Source organism: Setaria viridis, chromosome 2 (assembly GCF_005286985.2).
Source record: "Setaria viridis chromosome 2, Setaria_viridis_v4.0, whole genome shotgun sequence".
NCBI classification, from domain to species: Eukaryota; Viridiplantae; Streptophyta; class Magnoliopsida; order Poales; family Poaceae; genus Setaria; species Setaria viridis.
In genome coordinates this window covers 18,243,440-18,270,529 of record NC_048264.2, presented here as the reverse complement: position 1 = coordinate 18,270,529, position 27,090 = coordinate 18,243,440, and the positions used below count along the sequence as shown (strand labels likewise).

General features: G+C 41.3%; 1 protein-coding gene across 3 annotated transcripts; it reads right to left on the bottom strand.

The window, feature by feature from the left end:
- Window positions 1-799: 799 nt before the first annotated feature.
- On the bottom strand, window positions 800-27,090 carry LOC117846200 (sulfate transporter 4.1, chloroplastic). Of its 3 annotated transcripts, none has more exons than XM_034727322.2 (17): window positions 26,582-27,088; window positions 25,615-25,663; window positions 25,309-25,510; window positions 23,045-23,213; window positions 22,088-22,153; window positions 21,870-21,977; window positions 19,791-19,898; window positions 19,651-19,716; window positions 16,817-16,877; window positions 16,569-16,696; window positions 3,439-3,480; window positions 3,052-3,168; window positions 2,906-2,957; window positions 1,914-2,052; window positions 1,733-1,818; window positions 1,490-1,581; window positions 800-1,393 (listed from the first exon to the last, which is right to left on the bottom strand). In XM_034727322.2, the coding sequence occupies exons 1-17, from the start codon at window positions 26,873-26,875 to the stop codon at window positions 1,067-1,069; spliced, it is 2,106 nt and encodes a 701-aa protein (XP_034583213.1). In that variant the 5' UTR covers window positions 26,876-27,088; the 3' UTR covers window positions 800-1,066. The 3 variants fall into 3 exon arrangements, with proteins under 3 accessions (XP_034583213.1, XP_034583214.1, XP_034583215.1); XM_034727323.2 differs by having other exon boundaries at window positions 1,490-1,566; window positions 26,582-27,087; XM_034727324.2 differs by lacking the exons at window positions 16,569-16,696; window positions 16,817-16,877 and having other exon boundaries at window positions 26,582-27,090.

Genomic DNA, 27,090 nt, shown 5'->3' with positions numbered 1-27,090 from the left:
AAAAATTAAGTTATGGAGCGACCTCCCGCAAATACCCGTACAACCACGAGTCTAAGTGGGCTATGATCTTAGGGTGTTTGGTTCTTTAGAAGGTCAAATTTCTGTCACATTGAATGTTTAAATACTAATTAGAAGTATTAAACATAAATTAATTACAAAACCAATTGCACAGATGTAGACTAATTTGCGAGACGAATCTATTAAGCCTAATTAGTCCATGATTTGACAATTTGATGCTACAGTAACCATTTGCTAATGATGGATTAATTAAGCTTAATAGATTCGTCTCGTGAATTAGTCTCCATCTATATAATTAATTTTATAATTAGCTCATGTTTAGTCCTCATAATTAGCATATGAATATTCAATGTGACACGAACTAGACTTTAGTCCATGGAAGACACCCCGTAGTACCTTGGGTAATCCAGTGTTCCAAGTTGAGCAGGTTTGGGAGTACGCGTCACCTCAAAAAGAAATGTGCGGCCAACATAGGGCCCGAGGGTCAATGCACCCCGGAGAACGGATGGAAAAGCCTCGGAAGTGCATGTTTGAAATATTTGTTTTCTGTTTTAAAGGCAATGTCCATCCTGCTATGCCGAGATCAGAAGTGATTCCAAAACTTCAGACCACCTCGATGTAATTTTCCTGAAATGAATTTAACTTCCTATTTTCAAAATGGGTACCCCTGCATAAGGTGATGGAATCTATGATTCCGCAGAATCCTCACAGGCCATAAATCTTTCTGCTTCATCGCTGATCGAACTACGCATTTGTAAAACTAAGGTCAAATTGTTCTCAATTTGCGAGTAAAAAGCTATCTCTTTCATCCAAATAAAAATGTTCCAACTGTTATTCCATATTGTACATAATAGGATTATAGGAATGTCATTTACAGTCATTTCCGATCACTAGGCACCCCTATATTTAGCAAAAAGGGGAAAAGAAACCGCATAATAACGATGGCGCGCTACCGTCTCTTCCCTTCCCATCATAATAATCAGAGAACAACAACAAATAAATACATTCGCATATAGGCCAGTGAGGGAGTGAGTCCCTCCCGGTAGTATCACACAAGATTTTGCCGGAGCAGTGGCTGCACCTCACCACCGGAGTCAGCAGCATTCCCGTCCTGTGCCTTCCATAAGTTAATGAAGAAGCCATCCTGCTTTAGACGCTGCTGCTCTGACTTGGGAGTCGAAATGGAATCGGCCGAGTCCCCTGATGCCTGTGATGCCAGCTTCAATGCACTTGAAGATGAATTATGCACATGCTGTAGGCATACTTGCATGGCATCATGCACTCGCACGAAGCACCACCCATCACCTATCAAGTCAATGATGCCTGATCTAGACAGCAGCAGGTGCACCTGCCGGTTTGGGTTCGCTATGGCAATCTGCAACAAAATAAGGCTCCTAGGGTTTGAAATACTGCTTTTGCACACATTTACTGGTTTTTCAGTGCAACAGTTAAGTGTGCCCATGAGAAGAACCTGAATATGACGTGCTTTGTATTCTTGGTGCAAGTCTTTAAGAGCTTGAACAGCACTCGAGTCAACATATGTAACAGCTGCATGACCAAAACCTTTTATCATTTTAACAAGTGATCCAGGAAACCAAATAAAAGCTCATCAGTTTCTTTTCGAAAGGATCACAACCGAGGAGAACAATTTGTTGCCAACAGCAATGTTTCACGAGCCTCTTGTAAGCAATGCAATAGAAAATAGAAGTCTTACGGGACATCTCAAGGATCACAAAATAGACCCTTCCAACGTCAAGTCCCCTGTTTGAATTTGGAAGATTGAGCTCATACTCACGCAACCTGACATAGGATTACAATTACCAGAAGAGCTTGCATTATATTGTAACAAAGAACATTTAATAGCAGAAATGATGAAAACAGACCAATAAATTTACCTGTCTTTGATGTAGCTAATGTTGGCAAAGTAGATGGGTGCATCAATTCGAATTACTACTATCCCATTATATGTATAAGCCTCAGGATACTGTAACGTATTCCTGTATACAGTGGTACCAGGTAAACGGCCCAACACAGCTGTACAAGGACCATGAAAACATGGATCAGCCCCAACCAGAGTTAAAAATCTTTAACACAGTTACAGAAAGAACAGTGAAGATTACAATGTATTAAATATTTCAAACCAATATCTGTTCTCCCAGTACCATCAGGACTCAGGTAGTGGCCTACTTTAGCAAAATTTGAAACTTTGAATATATTTTGTGTTTGCAAGATTTGCAGAACACCTCAGGGAATTGTGAATCAGATTGCCGCTGATAGAATTTGTACTGGTACTGGTAGTAGAATCTGGTTCTTGAGACTTGGGGGAAGGGGAGAGGGAGAGGTGTGCAAATGGATGGCCAGCTGGAAATGATGGGTGAACGGGAAGAGTCTTCACATAAAAGTAGGCTGGCAGCACAGCAAGAGGACAGGGTGTTGGCACAATTGCACCTCTGTTTCTGTTGTTGCTTGTAGACCATGGTTACTGTTGTATTCCTGTGACATTGGCCAGCGTGATGGCATGAGGGTAGTCAATGACAAGAGCTGGAGGCACCTGGGAAATTATGTTGGGTGGGCCGGTGGGCTACCTAGCTGCTTACGAGTCATGACTCATCTTTTCCTTTATTAATATTCGGTAGCTTCCTGTATGTGTTAGGTCTAGCGATCTTCTTTGGTCTTTTCGCTTCTTTTCCACGGTTTGTTCACTTGTTTCTTTATTATATACACTGAAATGTTTAGGCTGTCCCAATTCCAATTTGCGAATTGATGAGATGCACCCCTTAACTCTTACTTTTAAAAGGTTGCAAATGTAAGACTAAACCCTGAATCTAACGATCCATGATCCAGGGAACTACGACACTATTTAGCTGACTGCAACCAGCTCTCCTACCTATATGTGGATTTGCCGACTCATGGATCACAAAGGCCAATGAGAATCCAACCTACAAAGGAAAATGTTAAAGTTAAAAAGATGTTGCTTTCATGTCAAATTTGACAAATCCGTGATCAGTTTAAAACAGATAGCTTTCGACTTACACCAACAAGGACGCCAATCTCAATGCCAAAAATCAATGTTGTGATAAATGTGATTGCCCATAAAAAGAAATCCTTCTTATCAATACCCCACAGAAAGATGGCCTCTTCATAATCTACCTGAATGTTATTAGTACACCAATATCCATGAGAAATGATATGCAACGTTTAACCACAAAAATGAATTAAAAACAGCACGGAACAGAAACTAAGACATTAAGAATTACTAAGATCACATTTTATATAACAAAAATAAAGGTATAACAAATAGTGAAATCATAACTTTATATCTTTCCAAATTGCAATCTAGTGCCACAGCAGGCATCAATACAGCAGTAATATCTGTTTCAATCATTGTATGTGATAAGTATGGCGGTAAAATGCCCTTACCAGGCCCGTAACAGCAGAAATCACAATTGCAGCCAATGCACACTGGGGAAAAAATTGAGATCAAATTAGCATAAAAGTGTACTCTGGTTTACATTATTTATTTATCACAGTAAACCCAAATTTACATTTATCTGGAACACACAGGAGAGGAGAGTTGTGTATCATTGCATCAAGAGAGAGAAAAAGGCCAAAATAGGCATGTGCAACCTTTTTCTCGAACACGCAGAAGAGCTGCGTATCTTTGTATTAAGAGAGAAAGAAAGATCCAATTACAGGAGACATCATCTCACCTTGGATCAGAGTGAGATGTGAGGTCTGAACTTAAAAGGATCTTACAGCTTAAACCAAAAATGCAGAAGTCAAACCTAAACTCAAAGTTATGAACATTTACACTACACGGCTGTGAAGTGGGTGCTGTAGTGGTACTATAGCAACAATATATCTATTCATGAGGTATTAGAACCCACTTGTGTGCCCCTAGTAAGAACTTTTAGCTTCTGTTTAGGGTCGCCGGTGGGGGAGGGGGTGCGGCTAGGGCAGATGGGACGCGGGGAGGGAGAGATTGGGGGCAATGGAATTGCTTTCTTCCTTGAATTCCAATGCGTACATCTCCCTCAATTATATAAGGACTCTATTATTTGCAGCCTAAGATGGCTCGGATTGGATTCCTTATAGATAGGACCCATCCCTTCCTAATCCGACGCTTGTGATCGAGCCATCACCACCGGCGTCGCCACCTTTTCAGGCCTTGGTGCTATCAATGCTGCTGGTCCTCGTCTGCCTGCGTCTATTGCAGTAAGCTCGTGGACACCATTGTCGATGTTTCTGAAGGAAGACGCATTTGCGCTGTATGGCTGCACCATCTACCATCGCCATCTAGCCGGCGTGCCGTTGAACTTTTCGGCAAGAAGCTGCTAATTTGTGCATTTGTGCGCCTACGTTGACGCTTTGGACCCTCCACGGTTTCAACCAAAACCACCTCGACCTCGGCTACTTCAGCACTAAGGGGCTACTCATTCGACCGCGAGGGGATGTCTCCACTGTTCTCCAATCTGTCTGTTCGTGTTGCTACCGCTATGATTGGGTGGAGATGTTAGAGTACATTTGGTAGTATAGGAAATATCTCAGGTAGGCTTCTAATGAGGACATTCCTAGCATTCACTCATCTTCACATGAAACTCCACTTGATATAGCTGGTCCAATTACAAGAAGTAGAGCTAAACAATTGGAGAAGGAAATTCATTCTCAGGTGAACGCTAACCTTATGTTTAATAATCAGTTTATGTTGAATGAGCCTATGCTTTTGAGTTCTTGTTCCAATGTCCTTAGGAATGATGGAGTGTATGAACCAGCATGGGATGAAGATAGATTCAAGCCTCTGGACATTTGAACCAAGAAGCCTATGGTGTGCATGAATAAAATGGTGGTTCATCACCTTTGCATGGGAATGCAACCAGAAGCTAGATGACTGACACATGGTACAAATTCCAAGCATCACCGTGGACAGAATACAAGGAGTTAGACGGTGTTATATATGTGGATGGAAGCGTCTTCAAGTCTATTTTCCACTCCATCAAACGGCTCATTATTTGGACTTCCCAATAAAGAGTTATGCTCATTTTAGTAACTGCTGCCAGAAGCTGAAAGACGCGCGAACCAGCCACGAAATCCACTAGTGCATGCGCATGCTGCCATTTACTCCAAGCTGAACGCCCCTATCTCTATATGTAACTTGTACTAGACAATGAAAGGTCAGATCTTGATTGACTAAATTCAGAATACACAAACTCGTGGAGTTTTGTTTATGCGTGAGTCTTGAGAGGCTTGCAACACTTGTTCTTTCGATTCCTGAGGGAGTTGTAGAACGCCGAACTGCGGTTCATCCAGTTCGTGCCTTCACGTCTTAGGGCGTGATTGCGTGGGCTGTTTCGTCGGTACGTGGAAGGGTGATTGTCTCGGTAGTTCGTCGCGTGGACAGCCTCGTGGTGCACTGCCTCTTCACCAGGTCACGCAGCGACAAGTTATCAAGTTCGGGGATCCTACGAGAAGATCGGGCCACACAACTTGCTACACGCGTTGCATAGGCGTGTGCATATCATCTGGTAACAGAGCCTCCGTTTCCTCAGTAGGATTGTTCTTATTTTTGGTAGGATAGAGTTCATATACCTACTGTCCACTAATAGCCAAAAAGAAAACCTACAGCCCAAATTCATACGTGCTACTGATTTTGTAGTTTGCTTTATCGAGTTTTAATCCTTTAAGACTTGTCTAGTTGCTGAATTTTTTTTCCCACATCGTTCTAGTTGTTATCATTGTTCTAATCATCAAATCGCTTGCTGCATGTACCCACCCATCCCACCCTTGTTCTGATCGTCATTGCTTGCTGCATATAAAAAAAAAAAAACAAACCCACCCGTCCCACCCTTGTTTTCTACCCACCACAAATTCCCCACCCGAGTTTCTTGTTTTTGTGCTGCGCCATCCATCTTAATTGATCCTTATGCGCCCCTTTAGTTGAAAGTTGTGCTGCGTTTGTCACAAAGGTTAAAAGAAAAGATGTATATGGGTCAAAAGAAGGACTGAAAACAACGAGTTCTTGTTTAAAAAAAAGAAAGAAAAGAAATAAAAGAGAATTGTGTTCAGCACAGCAAAAGGGGTTTGGGCAACAACAAGTTTTGGTTGGTGCAACCAGTTCATCTATCCACTTCCTCCATCTTGTTCCTTTCTTTGTGCATCTTTTCCTTTATATTCAGCAACTTAGACATGTGTTCTTGGATTATTATTCGGTTTTGCATCACTACATTTCAGCGCATTCCACTTACATATTACCCCACCAAGCTCCACTTAAAAGCACCGTGAGTTGTTGCACCGGCGTCGCTGTTACAATCACTCTTCCACTACAGATTGCAGCCACGGTTCTTGCTCTTTTCAGGGAGAGAAAGAACTTGTTTTGTAAGTGGTGAGGGAGTGATTCCACATATTCATTGTCCTATTATTTTTTTGTCTCCTTGTTACTAACATGGCTGGTAATGAAGACTCTTTTTCCCATACTGTTTCTGCTCAAGAGCTTCAGGAGGTGCGTGAACAAATGCGTCAATTGATGCAAGGAATGCACCAACTTCAGCAATCCATTCAGCAACAGCGTGGGGAACCTCCACCTCATGATAATGAGGATGATGATCACCATGGTGGTGGTGGTGCTGGTGGCCGTGGCCGAGGATTTGCTGCTGGTTTTGATAACTTTGCAGGTGGCCGTGGCCGAGAATTTGCTGCTGGTTTTGGTCGTGCACGACGTGTTCCCGTTGGTGATCCTACTAATTTTGATGCTGAAACGCTTTCAAATTATAGTGCTGAACATGGAGGTGCTCCTTATGGTCGCCGTGGTGGATATGATGATCATGGTGGTGACAACTTTGGCCGTTTTGGAGCCCGTGGTCGTTATGGTGATCACCGTCGGCGTCATCATGAACGACATCACAATGATGATGGTTTGAGCAAGGTTAAAGTGTCCATTCCTCCATTCAGCGGCAAGGAGGATGCTGATGATTATTTTGAATGGGAAACCAAAGTGGAGCAAATATTTGATTTGTATGAATACCCTGCTGAAAAGAAGGCAAAGCTTGCAGCTATTGAGTTCAAAGGCTATGCCATAACTTGGTGGAATCAGATCCGTACTGAATATCATAGAGTTGGGCATGACCGTATAACTTGGGAAGACATGAAGAGGGAAATGAGACGTCGTTTTGTTCCTGCATATTATTCTCGTGATCTACATTTGAAGCTGAAACGTCTTGTGCAAGGTACTCGCAGTGTTGATGAATATTTTCAGGAATTGGAAATGTGCTTACTTCGTACAGGGATAACTGAGGATGAGGAATCAACTATGGCTAGGTTTTTGGTTGGTCTCAATAAGCCCATTGCTGATAAGGTGGATATGACCAATTACACAACTCTCACAGAATTGGTTCATTTTGCAAAGAGGGCTGAAAGGCAACTTGCTATGTCTTACAAACATAATGCTTCCTTTTCTCCTAAAAATTCTACTTCATGGCCTCAATCACAGCAGCAAGGAGCTGCGACGTCCAAATCTTCCTTTCGTGGAGATACTAGATCTGCTTCAACTTCTTCCAAACAATTGGATGTGAAAGGTAAAGCTGTTAATTCAAATCACTCCAATTCTTCTTCTAAAGCCACCCAACGCAAGACAAGCAAGATTGAATGTTTTAAGTGTGGTGGTCATGGTCATAAACAAGCTGAATGTCCCAATCGGCGTACCATTATTGCACTTGCTGATGGTTCTTATGATTCTCAAAGTGAAGAGGATGAAGAGTTTAACAATGTATTTGCAGACCTAAATCTTGATACTTGTGAGTATTCAGCTGAGGATGGTACATTTGAGCTAGGTCTGAATTGTTTAGCCATTCAAACTATTCCAACTTTTGCTCACAATGACATGTTACAAGATGTTATTTCTCCATCTTTTGATGAGATTACTAGTGCTGATTTTGATGAGTTGCTTGCTGATTTTCCTGATTTGGAGCCTTCTACAATGAATACACCATCTCTTTCTTTGGTGGTTAGGAGAGTTCTTTCCACTCAGTTTGTTGCTGCTGAACAAGGACAACGCCATAATTTGTTTCAGTCCCGATGCAAAGTGAAAGGACAGGTGTGCCGTTTCATCATAGATGGTGGGAGCTGCAATAATATTGTTAGTGCTTTGCTTGTTGAGAAGCTTGGTTTGCAGCCACGTCGCCATCCACATCCATACCATATGCAATGGTTGAATAATTCCGGGACAGTTAAGATTTCAGCCATGATTCATTTGTCATTTTCCATCGGTGATTATCATGGAGAGGTTGATTGTGATATTGTCCCCATGCAAGCATGCCATTTGCTGCTTGGTCGGCCCTGGCAATTTGATGTGGATTCGGTGCATTTTGGACGGTCTAACAAATACACTTTCATTGCCAATGACAAAAAGGTGGTTCTTGTTCCTTTATCTCCAGAGGAGATACATGCTTCAGATGTGGCTCGCATGAAAAGAGAAGAATCTGAGAAAAGAAAATTGAGTGAGGCCCCCAACACTAGTAAGGGAGAGACTCCTACGCCATCCAGCCATATAAAGCCTCATTCCACTTCAAAACATCTACGCCAAAATGAGTGCTTATTTGTGAGCAGGAGTGCTTTGAGAGAAGTGAAGAACACCACAGCCCCATTCTTTGTGCTCTTGCACAAGGAGGTCCTACTTTCAACTACCGATTTACCTTCATCGCTGCCTAGTGTTGTTCTTGATCTCTTACAAGACTTCAAAGATGTTTTTCCCGATGAGGTACCAGCTGGACTTCCTCCACTTCGCGGAATTGAGCATCAAATTGATTTGGTACCAGGTGCTTCTCTTCCAAATCGTCCAGCCTACCGCACCAATCCCGAAGAGACAAAGGAAATTCAGCAACAGGTAAAAGAGCTTTTGGACAAAGGGTATGTTCGTGAATCCTTATCACCATGTGCTGTTCCTGTTTTGTTAGTTCCAAAGAAAGATGGCTCTTGGCGTATGTGTGTTGATTGTCGTGCTATCAATGCTATAACTGTTCGATATCGACATCCCATTCCAAGGCTTGATGACATGTTAGATGAACTGAGTGGTTCAACTATTTTCACCAAGATTGATTTACGTAGTGGTTATCATCAAATTCGAATGAAAATAGGTGATGAATGGAAAACAGCATTTAAAACTAAATTTGGTCTCTATGAATGGCTTGTGATGCCCCTTGGTTTGACGAATGCTCCTTCAACTTTTATGCGTTTGATGAATCATGTGTTAAGAGCTTTCATTGGCAAATTTGTTGTTGTTTATTTTGATGATATCCTGATCTATAGCAAATCATTTGATGAACACCTTGATCATATCCGTCAAGTTCTTTCTGTTTTGAGAGATGACAAATTGTATGGAAACATTGCTAAGTGCACATTTTGCACAGACCATGTTGTTTTTCTTGGATTTGTTGTTTCTGCAGATGGAATTCAAGTTGATGAAGAAAAGATTAAAGCAATAAAGGATTGGCCTACACCTACAAATGTGAGTCAAGTTAGAAGTTTTCATGGTCTTGCAGGTTTTTACAGGCATTTTGTTAAAGATTTCAGCACCATCGCTGCACCCCTCAACAATTTGACAAAGAAGGATGTTCCATTCAAGTGGGGTGATGAACAAGATCAAGCCTTCAATGAGCTGAAAGCAAAGCTTTGTGAAGCAACGCTGCTACAACTTCCTGATTTTTGTAAGACATTTGAGATCGAATGTGATGCAAGTGGTATTGGCATAGGAGGTGTACTACTTCAAGAAGGTAAACCTGTTGCCTACTTTTCTGAAAAGTTGAATGGTCCACATCTGAATTATTCTGTCTATGATAAAGAGCTTTATGTCTTAGTTCGAGTTTTGGAAGTTTGGGAACATTATTTGATACCTAAAGAATTTGTCATACATTCTGATCATGAAGCTTTGAAATATCTGAAAAGTCAAGGCAAACTGAACCGTAGACATGCTAAATGGATTGAGTTCATTGAAACATTTCCCTATGTTGTAAAACATAAGCGTGGAAAAGATAACATTGTTGCCGATGCTCTATCACGGAGATGTGGTTTGGTTACACATTTAGATACAAAAGTGCTTGGTTTGGAATCCATTAAAACACTCTATGCAGCTGATTCTGATTTTAAAGAACCTTTCTCTCATTGCATTGCTGGAAAAGGCTGGGACAAGTATTATGTGCATGATGGTTTTTTATTTCGGACTAACAAACTATGCATTCCAGCCTGCTCGATTCGTCAAGTTCTTTTGCAGGAAGCACATGCTGGTGGCTTAGCTGGTCATTTTGGCATCAAAAAGACATTGGACATGCTCTCCGATCATTTCTTTTGGCCACATATGCGACGTGATGTCCAGCGACATGTTGCACGTTGCATAATCTGCTTGAAAGCTAAGTCCCGCCTTAATCCCCATGGTCTTTATACTCCATTACCAGTTCCAAATGTACCTTGGGAAGATATATCCATGGATTTTATTTTAGGGTTACCTCGGTCTCAGAGGGGGAGGGATTCTATCTTTGTTGTTGTTGACCGATTTTCTAAAATTGCACATTTTATTCCATGTCATAAGAACGACGATGCTTCACACGTTGCTGATTTGTTTTTCAGGGAGATCGTTCGTTTACATGGAGTGCCAAGGACTATTGTTTCAGATCGGGATACAAAATTTCTAAGCTATTTTTGGAAGACATTATGGGCTAAGCTTGGTACGAAGTTGTTATTTTCCACCACTTGTCATCCGCAAACCGATGGGCAAACTGAAGTTGTCAACCGTACCTTGTCCACCATGTTGCGTGCTGTGTTGAAAAAGAATTTGAAGCAGTGGGAAGACTGCCTTCCACATGTTGAATTTGCTTATAACAGGGCAGTCCATTCCACAACAAACTTTTGTCCATTTGAAATTGTTTATGGGTTTAAACCGCATATTCCCATGGATCTTTTGCCTTTACCATTGCAGGAACAAGTTAACATGGATGCATCAAAGAGATCAGACTTTATCAAGAAACTACATGATGAGACAAGGAAAAATATTGAGAAGAAATCAGCACAATATGCAAAGCAGGCGAACAAAGGTAAGAAGAAGGTTACATTCCAGCCGGGGGACCTTGTGTGGTTACATCTACGCAAGGATCGTTTTCCCCAACATCGCAAGACTAAGTTATCTCCTAGGGGTGATGGTCCGTTCAAGGTTCTCCAAAAGATAAATGATAATGCTTACAAAATTGAGCTGCCACCTGAATATTCCAATGTGAGTACAACATTCAATGTCAAAGACTTGCTTCCATTTGTTGGTGAGCTAGAGTCGAGGACGACTCCTTCTCAAGAGGGGGAGGCTAATGAGGACATTCCTAGCATTCACTCATCTTCACATGAAACTCCACTTGATATAGCTGGTCCAATTACAAGAAGTAGAGCTAAACAATTGGAGAAGGAAATTCATTCTCAGGTGAACGCTAACCTTATGTTTAATAATCAGTTTATGTTGAATGAGCCTATGCTTTTGAGTTCTTGTTCCAATGTCCTTAGGAATGATGGAGTGTATGAACCAGCATGGGATGAAGATAGATTCAAGCCTCTGGACATTTGAACCAAGAAGCCTATGGTGTGCATGAATAAAATGGTGGTTCATCACCTTTGCATGGGAATGCAACCAGAAGCTAGATGACTGACACATGGTACAAATTCCAAGCATCACCGTGGACAGAATACAAGGAGTTAGACGGTGTTATATATGTGGATGGAAGCGTCTTCAAGTCTATTTTCCACTCCATCAAACGGCTCATTATTTGGACTTCCCAATAAAGAGTTATGCTCATTTTAGTAACTGCTGCCAGAAGCTGAAAGACGCGCGAACCAGCCACGAAATCCACTAGTGCATGCGCATGCTGCCATTTACTCCAAGCTGAACGCCCCTATCTCTATATGTAACTTGTACTAGACAATGAAAGGTCAGATCTTGATTGACTAAATTCAGAATACACAAACTCGTGGAGTTTTGTTTATGCGTGAGTCTTGAGAGGCTTGCAACACTTGTTCTTTCGATTCCTGAGGGAGTTGTAGAACGCCGAACTGCGGTTCATCCAGTTCGTGCCTTCACGTCTATAGGGCGTGATTGCGTGGGCTGTTTCGTCGGTACGTGGAAGGGTGATTATCTCGGTAGTTCGTCGCGTGGACAGCCTCGTGGTGCACTGCCTCTTCACCAGGTCACGCAGCGACAAGTTATCAAGTTCGGGGATCCTACGAGAAGATCGGGCCACACAACTTGCTACACGCGTTGCATAGGCGTGTGCATATCAGCTTCTTGTCGCACAAGTCTTGTACGCCTATATTCTACCTTGAGGCTCAATGCAACCAACGATTCATATGCCATCTACCTTTCTTACAATGACTAAGAATCAACTTTCCAAAGATACGCGTCGGTGGACCCGGCAATGGCCAAGTGCTGCCCATTCCTAGGGCACTTGTTGGCGCGCCCCTGGCAGAGACGCCACCGCTCTAGCACGCCTGCCAGCCACCTCAGGCCCAGCAGGGCCCCCTGAGCCCATTACAGCTTCCTTGTCAATTGGATTTATGCCCTTATAGATATTTTCCATTTAATTGAGACAGTTATCACATAAGTCTAAGCATTGTCTATAAGGGTATGTCAATAGGTGATGGTTGAAGCTCCCAAATTGTGATGTGTCATTTGTGAACTCATGTTGATTTGAGAACGAGTATTTTTGACTTGTGATTTGCTGTTATCAAGTCAACTTGTGTACTTTTGTTCTTGTTGACCTATCAATGGAATTATGTACATTCAGATCTACGAAACAAGGCCTAGCTTGTTGCTATGTTAGCATTGGGCCATCTAGTGGGTGGGCACGGGTTGGATTTTTTTCGTTTCGTGTCCGACCACAGGTAGGCTCATTATTTTTTGTCAGGTTTTTTCAGCCCGACCCGAACCTGACCTTGACCTGACGTTTGATCAGTTATGTTGTCCATTAGGGATGATGCATATATAGTCCTCGTGGGCCATGTGGGCATATAGTATACATGGGCTTTGATATGCTTAACAAGAATGCCCTCCTAAAGTAACGCCTTCAGAGATGGTGGCTGAGTATCGCGCATGTCATGCTGCTCGTGGTCATGGTACAGCACCTACTCCTAAAGGCTCCGTGCCTGTTGCTGCCGCTTCACCTGTTAGTGCTCCATCTTCATCTTGGGTGCTTGATTCAGGGGCCTCTTTTCATATGATATCTGACAGATCCCAGCTACGCTTTGCTTTGCTGATGGTGCTTGTATTCAGATAGCGATGGTACATCTTGCTATATCACTCATGAGGGTTCTCGTTGCACATCTCATTTTTATGTGCCTGATGTCTCTTTTGTATCCAATTGTCTATGAACCTTCTTTAAGTTGGTCAACTAACCGATCACAATTGTTTTGTTAGATTTGATGACTCATCGTGCCTTATTCAGGATCGTCGAACCCGAACTATGATTGGGACTAGCCATATCCATAGAGGATCCCCTAGCCTCTATGTTCTCAACACCCAATGTCTTCCTCAATCTTCCGCCCATGTGTCATCCGTCCGGCTTGTCCTTCGCCAAGTGACATCATCGTCTTAGTCATCTTTGTGGATCTCACTTGTCTACATTCATAAATAAAAGGTTGTTTAGGCCATACGTCCTTCGAGTCTAGCTTTCATTGTAAGGCTTGCAAGCTCAGAAAACATATTCAACTTCCATACTCTTTTAGTTCCTCATTTGGCTAGACCTTTTTGATCTTATTCATCATATGTATGGGGTCTGAACGGTCAAAAATGTTATGTCATTTTTATTGATGATCATTCTCGTTATACATGGATTTATTTCATGAAACATCTCTCCCAGTTGTGTTCCATTTACATGTCTTTCACTCACATTGTTCATACTCTCCTATTAGAATTTTTAATTCTAACTCTAGTGGTGAGTATTTATCTAATGTCTTCCGCCACTTTTGACCTCTGCGGGCACTGTTGTTTAACTGTCGTGTCCATGTGCTCATGCTCAAAATGGCATTGTTGAATGCAAACATCGCCATGCCGTAGAGACTACTCGAATGATTCTCATTTCCTCTTTTGTTCTTTTTCACTTATGGGGTGAAGCTATTTCTACTGCAATTTATCTCATCAATAGACAACTATCATCCAATCTATCTGGCCAATGTCCAGGTGAAGTGCTATTGGGTACTTCTCCTAGCTAGAATCATATTTGGGTTTTTTGGATGTATGTGTGCACCTTATGAGCGGACTAAGTTGACTGCCCAGTTGGATGAGTGTTTTTCTAGGGTATAGACCTGAGCATAAAGATTATCGGTGTTATGATCCTTCCTCTCTTCGCATACAAATCTCTCGTGATGTGAACTTTGTTGAGGATCATCCTTTCTTTTACAACCCTTCTACTCAACCTTCAATTGTCCAATAGAGTCCACATCGTTTCTGTCTTTCTCCTACTTCATCCATTGATGCTGTCACTACAACATCACCACTCGTTATATTAATTCCTGGCCCCACTCCTTCCATCACACCCACTCTTGTTGGGCCTTCACCTTCTACTCCAACTCCAGCCCAAGCTTCACCCTCACACAAGTATTCATTCCTCATCCCAAAGAGCTTCTGCCTAATCCGACCTCCTTATCCAGTCTTGACGCTCCTGTTATTGATGAATCTAACAATATTGATGAGTCAAGCTATTTCTGATGAGGCTGGTCTACATGCTATTTCTGATGAATCAAAGGCTGGTCCAGATATAATTTACAGGATATGCCACTATTGAGCTAGCTGACAAGTAAGGTTTTCCACATCTAAATGTTGTTTTCATGAGCCATCCACCTGTCAGGAAGCTTTTAATTTCCAAAATAGCAGTTTGCTATGTCTTGCTGCTCTTGGTCATACAAGCACGGGGGATATTGTTCTGTTACCATCACATGTAGTTCTCATTACATGCAAGTTGGTATTCAAAATTAAGACCAAGTCAGACAGTTCTATTGAGAGATATAAAGCTCGTCTTGTTGCCTAAGCTTTCCAACAAACTCAGGGACAAGCTTATGATAAGACTTTTGCTCCTGTTGCTCATATGACTACCGTCTGTACTCTGGTTGCAGTTAATGCTCCTTCAGGACATGTTTGTCGTCTTCGTCATGGTCTTTATGGTCTTAAACAAGCTCCTTTTGCTTGTTTTGATCTCTTTGTCTTTGTGACACGACCTGCTGGTTTTCACCTAGTCATCATGATTATGCTCTATTCATTCATCTCTCTCCACGTGGACGAAATTTACTTCTACTTTATGTTGATGATATGTAGATTACGAGAGATCTGTGGAACAAATTACTTATGTCAAAAAGCAGCTTGGTAAGAAATTTCATATGTTTGATTTGGGTCCTCTCAATTATTTCTTAGGATTGAAGTTTTGCATTCTGCAAGGGATATTATATTTCTCAGTTCAAACACATGATCTTATTGTTAGTTCTGGAATTACTGACAATAGGACGACTGTAATACCTATGGATCTTCACTTGCACTGATGGTACACTTCTTGAGGACCCCTCACAATAGAGGCATACTGTGGGCCACCTTGTTTATCTCACCGCTACAATACCTGATAGTGCCCACGTTTGAGAGTGCTTCTAATTCCGTTTATTTTACATCAGGGGAATTTCATCTCATTTTTTGTCCGATGCTCGTGACAGTCTGCTTCCGCTTCATGCTTACTAACAGATCGTCGTTCTGTCACAGGTTACCATATCCTTCTTGGCTCTTCTCTTACGTGGAAGTCCAAGAAGCAGGCAGCTGTATCTCGATCTAGTAGAGAGCTAGAACTTTGAGCACTTGCTACTTCCACTTCAGAGATGGTGTGGTTTCGATGGTTGTTAGCTGAATTTAGTATCTCTTGTGATGCCTCACACCTCTTCTCTGTGACAACATATTGCGAATGATCCTATGAAGCATGAGCTGACAAAGCATACTAGCGTTGATGCTCAAGAAGTATTTGCCCTCAGAACTGCCCGTGGCAGATTATTTCACTAAAGCACAAACTTAAGAGCAACATCAGCTTCACTTGCTCAAACTCAATGTCCCAGATCCTCCCCTTCCACCTTGAGCTTGGTGCTGGTGGGATGATGAGGACTATGCGGTACAAATGTTGCAAATGGTGATGGATGATGTTGAACACGATGTTTGTGTTTGATGACTGGCATGGTAGCTGTCATGTCGTTTGTTTTTTTACTTTGGTTTAGACCGCTTGTGTCTTAGTGATGCATAGGCTGGAAGTGGTCTTGGTTCGATTGTATCACCTTGAGGTATTGTTCCGAGATCGATAAACCTTCATTTGTTGAAAAAAAATTCCAAGCCGATGTTCTATCTACCCCGTCCAATACCCTAATCCTTTCAAGCAATGCTGTCTACTTCCGTATTGAAGTTATCTCGAAACATTAACAATACAAATGGCTAAAAGTGGGTTTCCACACCAAAAAAAACATAAAAGCATATGTTAAAAACACAGTACCATAATGACATATATCTATCTTACCTGAGGTATGTCAGTAAATAATGGTGTCATAAACAAGAGAGCGCTACCAATGATTATGCCCATTATGATTCCAGATAACCCAGTTTTTGCCCCACTTTCATGATTCACAGCTGATCTAGAAAAAGAGCCTGCATGGACAGCCAGCAATATTAGCTTTGCAAAGTTTTGCTCTAGCAGCTAAAACACGATATTCATATCAAGAAGAGAACTGGGTTATTTCTCATTATATATTATTAAAAATATTTTACCTGTGGCAGGATATGCAGAGAAGAATGAACCACAGATATTTGCTATACCCAGACCAAATAACTGTGCCAAAGAAAACACGAATGAAACATTTATATATTGAGAGGGAGGAAAGGTGTATTTCTAAATACAAAAGCACATATAGTTCCATATAATTCTGTAAACCAAATTTGTTATTTCAACCATGGTAAATTTCTGAATCATAAGAGCACCTTTCAGATAGCAGTTGAGTTTGTGCAGTATTCTAAGATTTCATATGCTATGAAATAAAGAGACCTAAGTTTCTGTAGTTACCAGTTAGCACAGCTGTCTATTGTAGTTTTCTTTCTGTTTCGTGGCATGTCTGTATTGTAGTGCTCCGGTGTGTGTGTGGGGGGTGTTCTTTGTACTCGGGGGTCTGCCCTGGACTCATGTATTCCTTTTCTTTCTATCTTAAATGAAATGACACGCAACTCTCCTGCGTAGTTTGAGAAAAAAGGACAGCTGTGTGTCACACTAGCTCAAACATAATATACTTTGGTGTCAAATTGTTATTGTTAAATTTGAAGTGCTCAATATGTGATTAATAGAAGCTTAAGTGATCAAGAAGATACATAGACAGCTAGATAATATTTTGTTCATTCTTTATTGGCATATTAAATGTTGCAGCCTACGAAGTTAAATCTTTCTATAGATTTGTTTCGTTAACTCTTGTATTTACTCGATAAGGAAAGAATACATGGATCAGAGTTGACTGCCCTTGATTACGAAGACGTAGCTTCAGCTATTGAAAAGGAGTCACTAGACGCCATAGACTCAAGTTTTTTTCATCCTGGAAGTCCTTGCTGCAACTAGAAACTAAGAATGACCAGGCATTTGAAATAGCAAGAGGAACTCGGAGATTGCGCACAGATATAGTAGACGTCTTCTTTGGGGACCCACTGTGTCCACGGCAAAGGAGGAGTCTGAGGTGGACTGCAACAAGGACATTCTTTTAGGACCTTGCCGTGCTCACTGCTGGACCTGCCGGTGACCCCTCTGGCTGCTTCCACAGACTTGGCAGATGAGGTATAGGAGCAATGAGCCATGTATCTCGTAGATGCTTCACTGGGCTCGTCATAGAGAACATAAGACCCATTGTCAAATCCAGGGATCACTGACTGCACTCTTGGAGATGGTCGGTGCTCAACCTGAACAACAGGTTCAACATGGCCGCTTATATAACGCTGATGCAGTTCATAGCTACAAGTTTGTTGAGCCTCACAAAGATGCCAATGGCAAGGGCCATGTTGATAGCAACAGAGGTAGTGAGGGCGGCGCGCGCGCGGTGGAGGAGAGGCAGCACAGGACCATCCACAGCAGGGCCTCCCCTGGCATGAGTGCACTCGGATCTGGGAACCAAGGGAGGAGCCGGCAACGTGGTTCAGACTTGATGGAGAACACGGTGATGGTCACCGCAAAACAGGTGCTTGGACAGCTAGGGTGGATTGAACCGTGGGCTGACCCCGCCATGGCACTGTTGAGCACGGCCTTGTCGCGCCACAGGTCCTTGCGCCTAAGGTGGAACAGTAGCAACATGGCGCTGCAGAGTGACTCCCAATAGAGGAAGTAGGGGAGCAGGGGCAGGTAGTCAGCGCGAAAGGGAATGGAGATGGCATCACAGTCATCCAGGACCGGGCCAACGTCTGGGAGGTGGCTATGCAGACCCTAGGAGAAGCCGTGGCCCTTGTGGTCGATGGCCGCGACCACGACACTGACTGCTTTGAGGTGGATGACCGTGAGTTGAACCATTCGGGTGGACTCAGCCCATGAAGCCGTGCATGGCAGCGATGCCGCCGAGCACCGATGGAGGTAGGGCTGAGGCTCCATGGATTCTCCAAAGGAATAGCAGCAGGATGAAGAATAGAAGAACTAGATTAAGGCAAATTGGGCACCCAGACGTGGACCAGCACATCGAAGTCATGGAGATTTTGGGGAACCGGCACATAGGGCTACAATCCACTTGGGGAAACTTTATTTATGCTCTAACAGGTACTAAAACTAGTAGATCTATAAGATTGGTGTTGCTTAGGGAATTGCTGTTTAGGTCTCTTGCCTCAGGTACTTAGACCAGTAGTGCAGACCTGGTCGTTTTCGTCGCTGTAATCTTTATTTGGCACTTCTGTAGTCTAGTCCTATGTGTGGGTGTGCTGGGTGTGTTTTGTGGGGCTTAGACACTTTCTTTTTATTGTACCTTTTGTTCATGGTTTTTCTTCTTATTAATGAAATGGTACGCAGCTGTCTTGCGTGTTGGAGAAAAAAATAAGGTTGGAGGGATTCCCTGCTCCTCACTGCTGGCGAGGATGCCGGAGGGGCCAGGAGGAGGCGAGGGAACGTTGGAACCCTAGGGCGGAGAGCTGAAGAGGGGAGCGGCCCACAAACAAAAAATCTTTTTATAGTTGTACATTGACTGCTCCTGCAGAAAAGCTTTAGTTCACTAGTTATTGAAAGTAATATGGCTCAGGAATAATAGATTGATTATGGAGAGCCTAGGCTCGTGTACATATATAGGCAAGGATGACCTAGGGTTTGGAAAACAATACCAACCGACAGTGATCCTTGCCTAATCCAATATCCATCTATACATCCCCTGAAGGGGGAGGCGCACGGCCAAAGGGGCCGGCACAGCCTACCACCCATGGCCCATAGGGCCGACCTATACAGCAGTCTAACAGTTATTACCTCAAGTTGTGCATGGAAATTTCATTGTTTAGTTATATAACATGAAGTGATACAAAGAAAACTGCATATGTGATAACAATGCTCATCAGCCTCTATCAACAAACACTAATTAGGCTAGTCAATGATAATGGCTTGCCTCTTTGTTGGAGTCCAACTCATACCCGTTCTTTGCCGCCAAAGCTTTAGCAATACCAACAGATTCCTGAAATTATATGGTCAATTGCTTAATATCCACTAAGGAAAGTTAAGGAAATTAGTTTTAAAAAAATTTCTTACCAAAATGGCAACACCAGTGATAAGTACTGCAGTTGGCATAAGCGACATTACATGCTCAAATCCTCGAGGAATTGAGAACTTGGGAAGACCTTGTGGTATTTCACCAACCTAAAATAGGAGAGACATAGAGTTACTTATGATGTAGTTATCCATCATAGTGTGGCGTATTTTGACATAAGCATGGTAATAAATTGAGTAATTTTTTATGTAACTATAATTATATGTCTAAACTAACAGAAAACTCCATAATTAAAACCATTTTTGAAGAAACTATTATATAATTACTGGACTCCATTGCACCATAAAACACCAGCTTTAACCATTGCTGTTATCTTTCACTGTATCTAAATAGTATGCTGCACCTACAGCAAAACATAACATTGAGGCACACTGTCTGATGGAACCATGGAATGCAAGATGATGCATTTGAAGGTTTTCTTACACTGCAAGTTGGGCATCCAAGTAACAATAATATGATGATAGGCAATTAAAATGTGTAGGTTTGTGAAACATTGTAGCACTAAATCTATAGTTCCTTGATATAGGATCATAAATCTATATTTTTTAAATAGTATGGGAAATATCTCTATTGTTCATAAAAGGTATTCTTATTTTTGACCAACTAAATCTTTTGATGGAAGATGTGAGCACAAGGGGGTCGGGGCATTCAGGTCCAGCTGAGTCACTGACAAGGTATTTTGCCTGTCATTCATTCTTTAAGGAACTAAGGATGCTAAGAAGTTAATTACAGCAAGGGGATCGGGGCATTAAGAAAAGTAGGGGTAGGACTGTTGAAATTGGATCAAAAGAGTATGCCTACGGCTTCACTGATATTCAGCAAACTAGCAGTAGATAAAGGGCCAAAACTTCCTGTATTTTTTTCCTTCCCTTCGCTGCCTAAGGTACTGGGTGTTAATCAGCAAATTTAGGCGGTGATCCCAGCAAGTAAAGAGACAATATGGAACCAATACAAATATTGATGGGTGAACTTGAGAGGTCAGGGAGCAAAAGTATGTCCTGCACATTAAGGGCCAAAGTGGTTGCTGACCATAAGAAAAATGAAAGAAATTGAGAAGTAGTCTGTAAAACCGACCCCCCACTCCCGTAACCCACACCTACAAACTACATAATGAAGCACGCAAGGTAGATGTTTTGTTGTTTTTTACTGTAGTATGTATACAAACAAGCATTTCTTTTCAGCTAAAATATCTTTTTTCTCGAACACGCAGGAGAGCTGCGTATCAATATATTAAGAAGAAACGGCTTTTAGGAAAACCCAGGATACAGCCAGGTTTTTATGGAAAAACCTGAGCAGAAAAACCAGAACACTTTACAAAAAACTGCTCACCCTTTTAATACAAAAGAAAAGACCAGACCCTACAAGACCACTGCTAAACTAAACTGTGGAAGGCACCATGGCAAGGAGATGAGAAACTCCTCTAGCCCCAGCCAGCTTCCACATGAGCAGCTCCTCCCGAAAAATTGACAGAACTCCATTAAGATTAGGAGAAATCCCATAAAAAACACAACAGTTTCGGTGATTCCAAACCAACCAGGCCCCAAGAATGATAATGGAGTTCAGACCCTTTTTAACTTGGCCTTCTACTCTACTACTTGCTGTCTCCCACCAATCATCGAAGGAATTGTTATCACATGTTTTCTTGAGAGGAAAGTAAGCTACAAGAGTGAAAAGAATAAGAGAATAAAAAATGACACATATTTAAAATTTGAATCAGATTATCTAGTGGCATATTGGCAAAAGACCCCCGTTGGTGAAATTTGTGGCAAGTGCATAAGGATTATTCTACAAGTATGTAAAAAAATCACAGAAGTACATGTCATGCGTGAACACATGAACTAATCCACACTGCAGATTAGACAAATATAAGGCAAACTATACATATTGGGCTCTTGAATGAGTAAGGTATGGTAATAAAACACATCATTGGCAGTTATAGGCCCAAAACATTACAGAATGTTGTTATCAGATTAAATTTGCAATTTGTTCTTGTAAAGACCATGCATGGTTTATATCTCCTAACCAAACTATAAATAAATAAACTGATGAGCTTGTCTCACCACTGATATGGCTGGTGGATGGAAAATTTTCACAAAAATCGTTCCAAGCACAACTGCTGTAAGAGGACCAGAAGCTCTTAGGAAACGCAATCTTTTATTAGATTTTCCCTGCAAGGTTTTAGGGTCACAAGCATGACATAAAAATAATTGAACAAAATATTTGGAGTCAAACAGTTAACTGAAAATTTCTATGATAAATAAAAAAAATAGAAACTTACTATATTTTTCATAGTTAGAAGAATCGTAAGAAAAGCTGATCCCATGACAAATGGAGGCCAGGAGAACTGCAAAAAGGAACTGCTTTGTTAAGATAGTGAATGTGTGTAAATTAAACATCAGAACTAATATAACAATCTGAAGGAAACAAATAATGCATTAATATTATTTGGCGATGTGACTAAGCAAGGTGGTACCGATGTAGTCTAAGCAATTTTTCGCAGTACTATTAGCCATACTGATAGCTGGCAATTAGGGACTAAAGCAATTGGTTTCACAATGGCGCAAAGGCAGTCTGGAGGCCCATAAAGTAAATGGTTTTATTGCTATTCGGTTTTTATTTTCCATCTAGAAACAAAAATGGATAGCGTTATACTACCTTCATCCTTAAATATATGACGTTTAGCACAAGCTAATTAGTTCAAAAATAAACTAGTTTGCTTGTCCTAATTGTCATATACTCCTTCCATCCAAAATTACTTGTCACCTCGGCTTTGTCCTAAGTCACTTGTCTAACTTTTACTAAGTTTATATAAAAAAGTACCAACATCTACAATATCATATTATTTTCATTAAATCTACAATGTAAGATATACTGATAGTGTATATGTTTAGCACTATGGAAACTTACATTTAGTCAAAGTTAGAGATGTTTGACTTAGGACAAAACTAAAGTGACAAGTAATTTGGGACTGAGGGAGTATTTAATAATGGCAAGAGTTTTGCCTTTCATAGTGAAGCATGGATAATAAAGGGTTTCTATAGTCTAATGAACTCTTAACCTACAGTTAATTTACCTTTTCAATTCCCTTCAAGCCACAATTTAATATCAACAATCCAATGCAATGCAAGACTGAGGGAAATGAAAAGGTAAAAAAAACTAAGAAGAGAACAGGGAAATAGAATATAGGCTGGCGTAAAGGCAATAAATAAAATCATAGACACACAAGGAAACCCACCTGACCAGCTCCTGCAATTATGCTCTCAATAAGTGGTATAATTTTGCTGCTTCTTGTGACATTGTAACCTATGAAGTACTTGATCTGGGATAAACCAATAACAATGGCTGAAGCTGTAGTGAACCCAGATATTACAGAATGGCTAATGAAACGAATAAGCCAACCAAGCCTGTATACAAAATAAAACATATGAAATGGTCATACATTCTCAGTGAGAATAAGCATATCAAGATGACATATTTGTTTTCCTAGCATAGGATGAAGTCATGCATTGCAACTACACGGAAAAGTATGACTTACGTTGATGTAATACTAGCTAGAATGGGGGCATTTTATCTCTCTCTAATTACAAAAAATATGTCTCTTTACTAAAAATAGAATGGTTCCTGTCTGAGTATAATTTTGAAAAGCAACTATTGATAGGTGAGTGTTGTGCTTGAGCACCATATAAGCAAATTTGGTAGACTGCTATTCAGCCTTGCAAAATATGCAGCTCCATTCTGCAGATATGGTGCTGACCAGCAAATTTTGTAGGCTGCTGATGTTCCTTGGAAGTTTACTCTTACTGAGAACATATCCTGTGTTACCACCCATTAGGGTGTTACCGTGTTACCAAATTCAAAATGCATGTCTACAGTGATCGAAAAATTCAGACAAAAATATGAATGGACAGCTCATGTCATCTTCAACCATCATGCAAAATTTGAGATGCTACGGAAACTCGTACAAGATGCAACAAAAATGTGAAATCTGCACATGAATAGTGCTAGTTGCAACTATTCTTCACAGACTCATAACCCACAACTGTTCATGTGCAGATTTCACTTTTTTGTTGCATCTGGTACAAGTTTCGGTTGCATCTCAAATTTTGCATGATGGTAGAAGATGACATGAGCTGTCCATTCATATTTTTGTTTGAATTTTTCGATCACTGTAGACATGCATTTTGAATTTGGTAACATGGTAACACCCTAATGGGTGGTAACATAGGAGATGCTCTCAAGGTAGTTGTGCTCATGTAAGAAATCGAATTGGCTTTGGCCTGCTGGTATCTAGGTCAGTAGCTGGCACCCAATCCTCAATCTTCGTACAACAACCAAGACCAGAAATAACGGACCAGCTGGACATGTAAGTGTTAAGTGTATAACTAATATTTTCCATAGCTCTCTACACCTATAATTTCACTCAATTTTTTAAAACAGTGAATCCTTTACCCGTCAAATGTTCCACATATTGCTGTTTTTCCTGATACAGACACCAGGTACTTTTCATAGCTATAGAACTATGCTATGGTGTTATCTGGTTGTGCCTATGCCTCGTGGTCCTTAGGACCTTGTTCCTGAGGGTCTTGTCTTTCAGTTGCACAAACGCAAACGGCGGGGTTAATAACCACACGAACAAATGCAATAGTGTTAACTGCAAATCTAGTGATAGGTAAACTAATTTTATCTTTAATTTTTGAAGATTATGCTGCACAGTAGATTTAACCTTGTACTTCTCGATGTAACAGTTCAGCTTTAAGCTTTGAGTAAACCAGGTGGTATGACTATATAGCTGTGCTTGACACCCCGAAAAGCAAAATAATAGTAATTGCAAATGCGTATGACTGCATGTAGCTCTTTTTCTTTTCTCAAATTCTTGTTTAATATGTTGTGGGTCCATCATAGACAGAAAAGGAGGAGCAAACAGGCAGACACTACAATAAAAAGCCAACTTATCTCCAGGAGATATTGTGTTGATATGGGAACTTAGTGCTCTGTTTCTACAATGACTGGGGATTAAAGTTTCTGTTAACATGTAGAGGGAGGAAACTAAAGTTTGTGTCTTCAAGTAGAGTAACCTACAGGCTACCTTCTGAGAAAATGCTGCTTTTGGATATGCTCTTTTTCCCCTTCAATGTAAGACTTCAGGTGCACTTTTTCTAAATTTACCAGGAATAGCACCGTAGCACTTTGGCCAAAACCATTGCAAAAGATAACATTATAAATAATGGAGATATTTAGCTAGAAGTTTAAAATGTTAAACTAGATTTTAAACTACTGACATTGGCAGTGCTCTATTGTTTAGAGCCTCAGACAATAAGCAATAGATGACTATTTTCATGTTTCCACCTTTGGAGTTCTGGAATTGTGGTACAAGGGTAAATCTGTATACATATTTCAAACATTCTTCTCTGTAAAGGTCAACATCAATGCTTGAAATTTCAAATGCTCTGACATGAAAAATAAACATGAGCTCCAAGTTTCCTGGGTAAACAGAATTACCTTAGCAAACCCATCATGCACTCCAATATCCCAACCATGAATGCCAGCAATATGGCTAATTCTGTGTACAGCTCACTAGATGAATTAACTATACCCCCAAGAACATTGGATACAAGCAGAGAAACAAGTGCTACTGGACCAACTGCTAGTTGTCGTGATGAGCCAAATATTGCATATACAAATAACGGAACAAAGCCTGTGTCTGTTCAGAAGAAATGAAAAAGATATGGTTTGCATTACCAACTGAGATCACTTGAGAACATAGAGGAAAATATGGAGAGGAGCTTTAAATATGGGAACACTTACAGAGCCCATAAATTGGGTGAAGGCCAGCCAGCTTTGCATATGACATTGCCTAGAGTATAGCACAAAAATTTTATGTTCTGATTTTTGGAGAAAAGGTAAAATGGAATGGAGGGTACACTAAAAAAATAACATATTTGTGTAAATGCTTTCTTTATTACTATTTAGTATGGAAATTTTGGCAATCAAGTCAAGTGAAAAATATGAAAGGACCATTTGTAGCAAGAACTGAGGAGACCGAATAAGTACAGATGATTCATCTAATGGGATGTTGCTTTGATTATCATAGGCCTTGGTTGTTTTATTGACCACATTTATGAAAATAAAAGATTATCGAATATTTGCAGTCTGCAACAGAAAACTAATAGACAATTTATCATTCTATTTAGAGGCTCAACAAAAGAAAAGGATGAACCCTATCGAAAGTTGCACCTAATCAAGCAGCAGCAGTACACGACCAAGAAACAATGACATGAAAAGACTGGACACAAGCAAACCATCCAAATTGTAGTCCTAAGGTTTAACAATGGGCCATTCAACTTGTCATTTAGGCAAGCTCGGTAATGTAGTAGAAAACAAATGTTTATCAAGAACAATGTTTATCTCAAAGCCACATGACAACATAAAGGCAAGGATCCATTAGTTATGCACCCAAATAACTCCATTAAGGTGCACTAACACATACTTAGAATAGCCTTTTACAACATTCTGTGACCACTTTGGCACAAACGGAAAACCAAACATACACTAGTATAAAGACAAGCAAAGGAGCAACCAATAAATTAAGGACTGAAGAACACACAACAAACTAGCTAGATGATCTTTCTAATACGCGATTATCCTAAAACTCTAATCTGTGTCGATTGCAAATAATTTGCGACTCTGCATCACTAACTATTGGAAGCTCATTCCTCCAAGGAGATACTCAATGCTCACCAAGCAACACAAAAATCTATCGTATGGCGGGTACCTGGGGCACAAGCATGACGCCAACGGTGATGCCCGCGGCGAGGTCGGCCTGGAGGTCCTCTTTCCATCTGTACTTCCGCATCCACGCCACGCACGGCAGGGCCGCCTCCGCCCATTCCAGTGGCCCCATGTCCCGAGCCCTTCCCACTGCCGCCCGCCACCAGGGCGGCGAGGAGGAGGAGATCGACCCAAAACCCGGTGGCTGCCGCAGCGGTATCACCCTCACCGGCCTTCCGCCTCCAGAAGCTGCTGTGGCTAGCTCGCCGGAGCTCCTTGACGCGTAAGACCTCTCCATTTGATTTGACGGTTCCACCCTTGTTCAATTTCAAAAGAATCAATTGAGTTTATGGCTTCAATTGCCCGCGGGGCGACGCGGGAGCCAGCAGCGAAGATGGCCGACGGACAACCGAGGTGGTGGTGAAGGGGAGGCGGGAGGCGGAAGCGAACGACGGCGGGGATTTTTTTTTTTTTTTGAGCACTGCTCTGCCACCCGAATTCCAACGGTGTGGG

Coding starts and splice junctions, on each gene's coding strand:
- LOC117846200 (XM_034727322.2), bottom strand. CDS start 26,875: ATGGAGAGGTCTTACGCGTCAAGGAGCTCCGGCGAGCTAGCCACAGCA. Junction 16,697..16,816: donor CTCTGCATATCCTGCCACAG/GTAAAATATTTT, acceptor CTGTCCATGCAG/GCTCTTTTTCTAGATCAGCT. Junction 1,819..1,913: donor ATTAGCTACATCAAAGACAG/GTAAATTTATTG, acceptor ATCCTATGTCAG/GTTGCGTGAGTATGAGCTCA.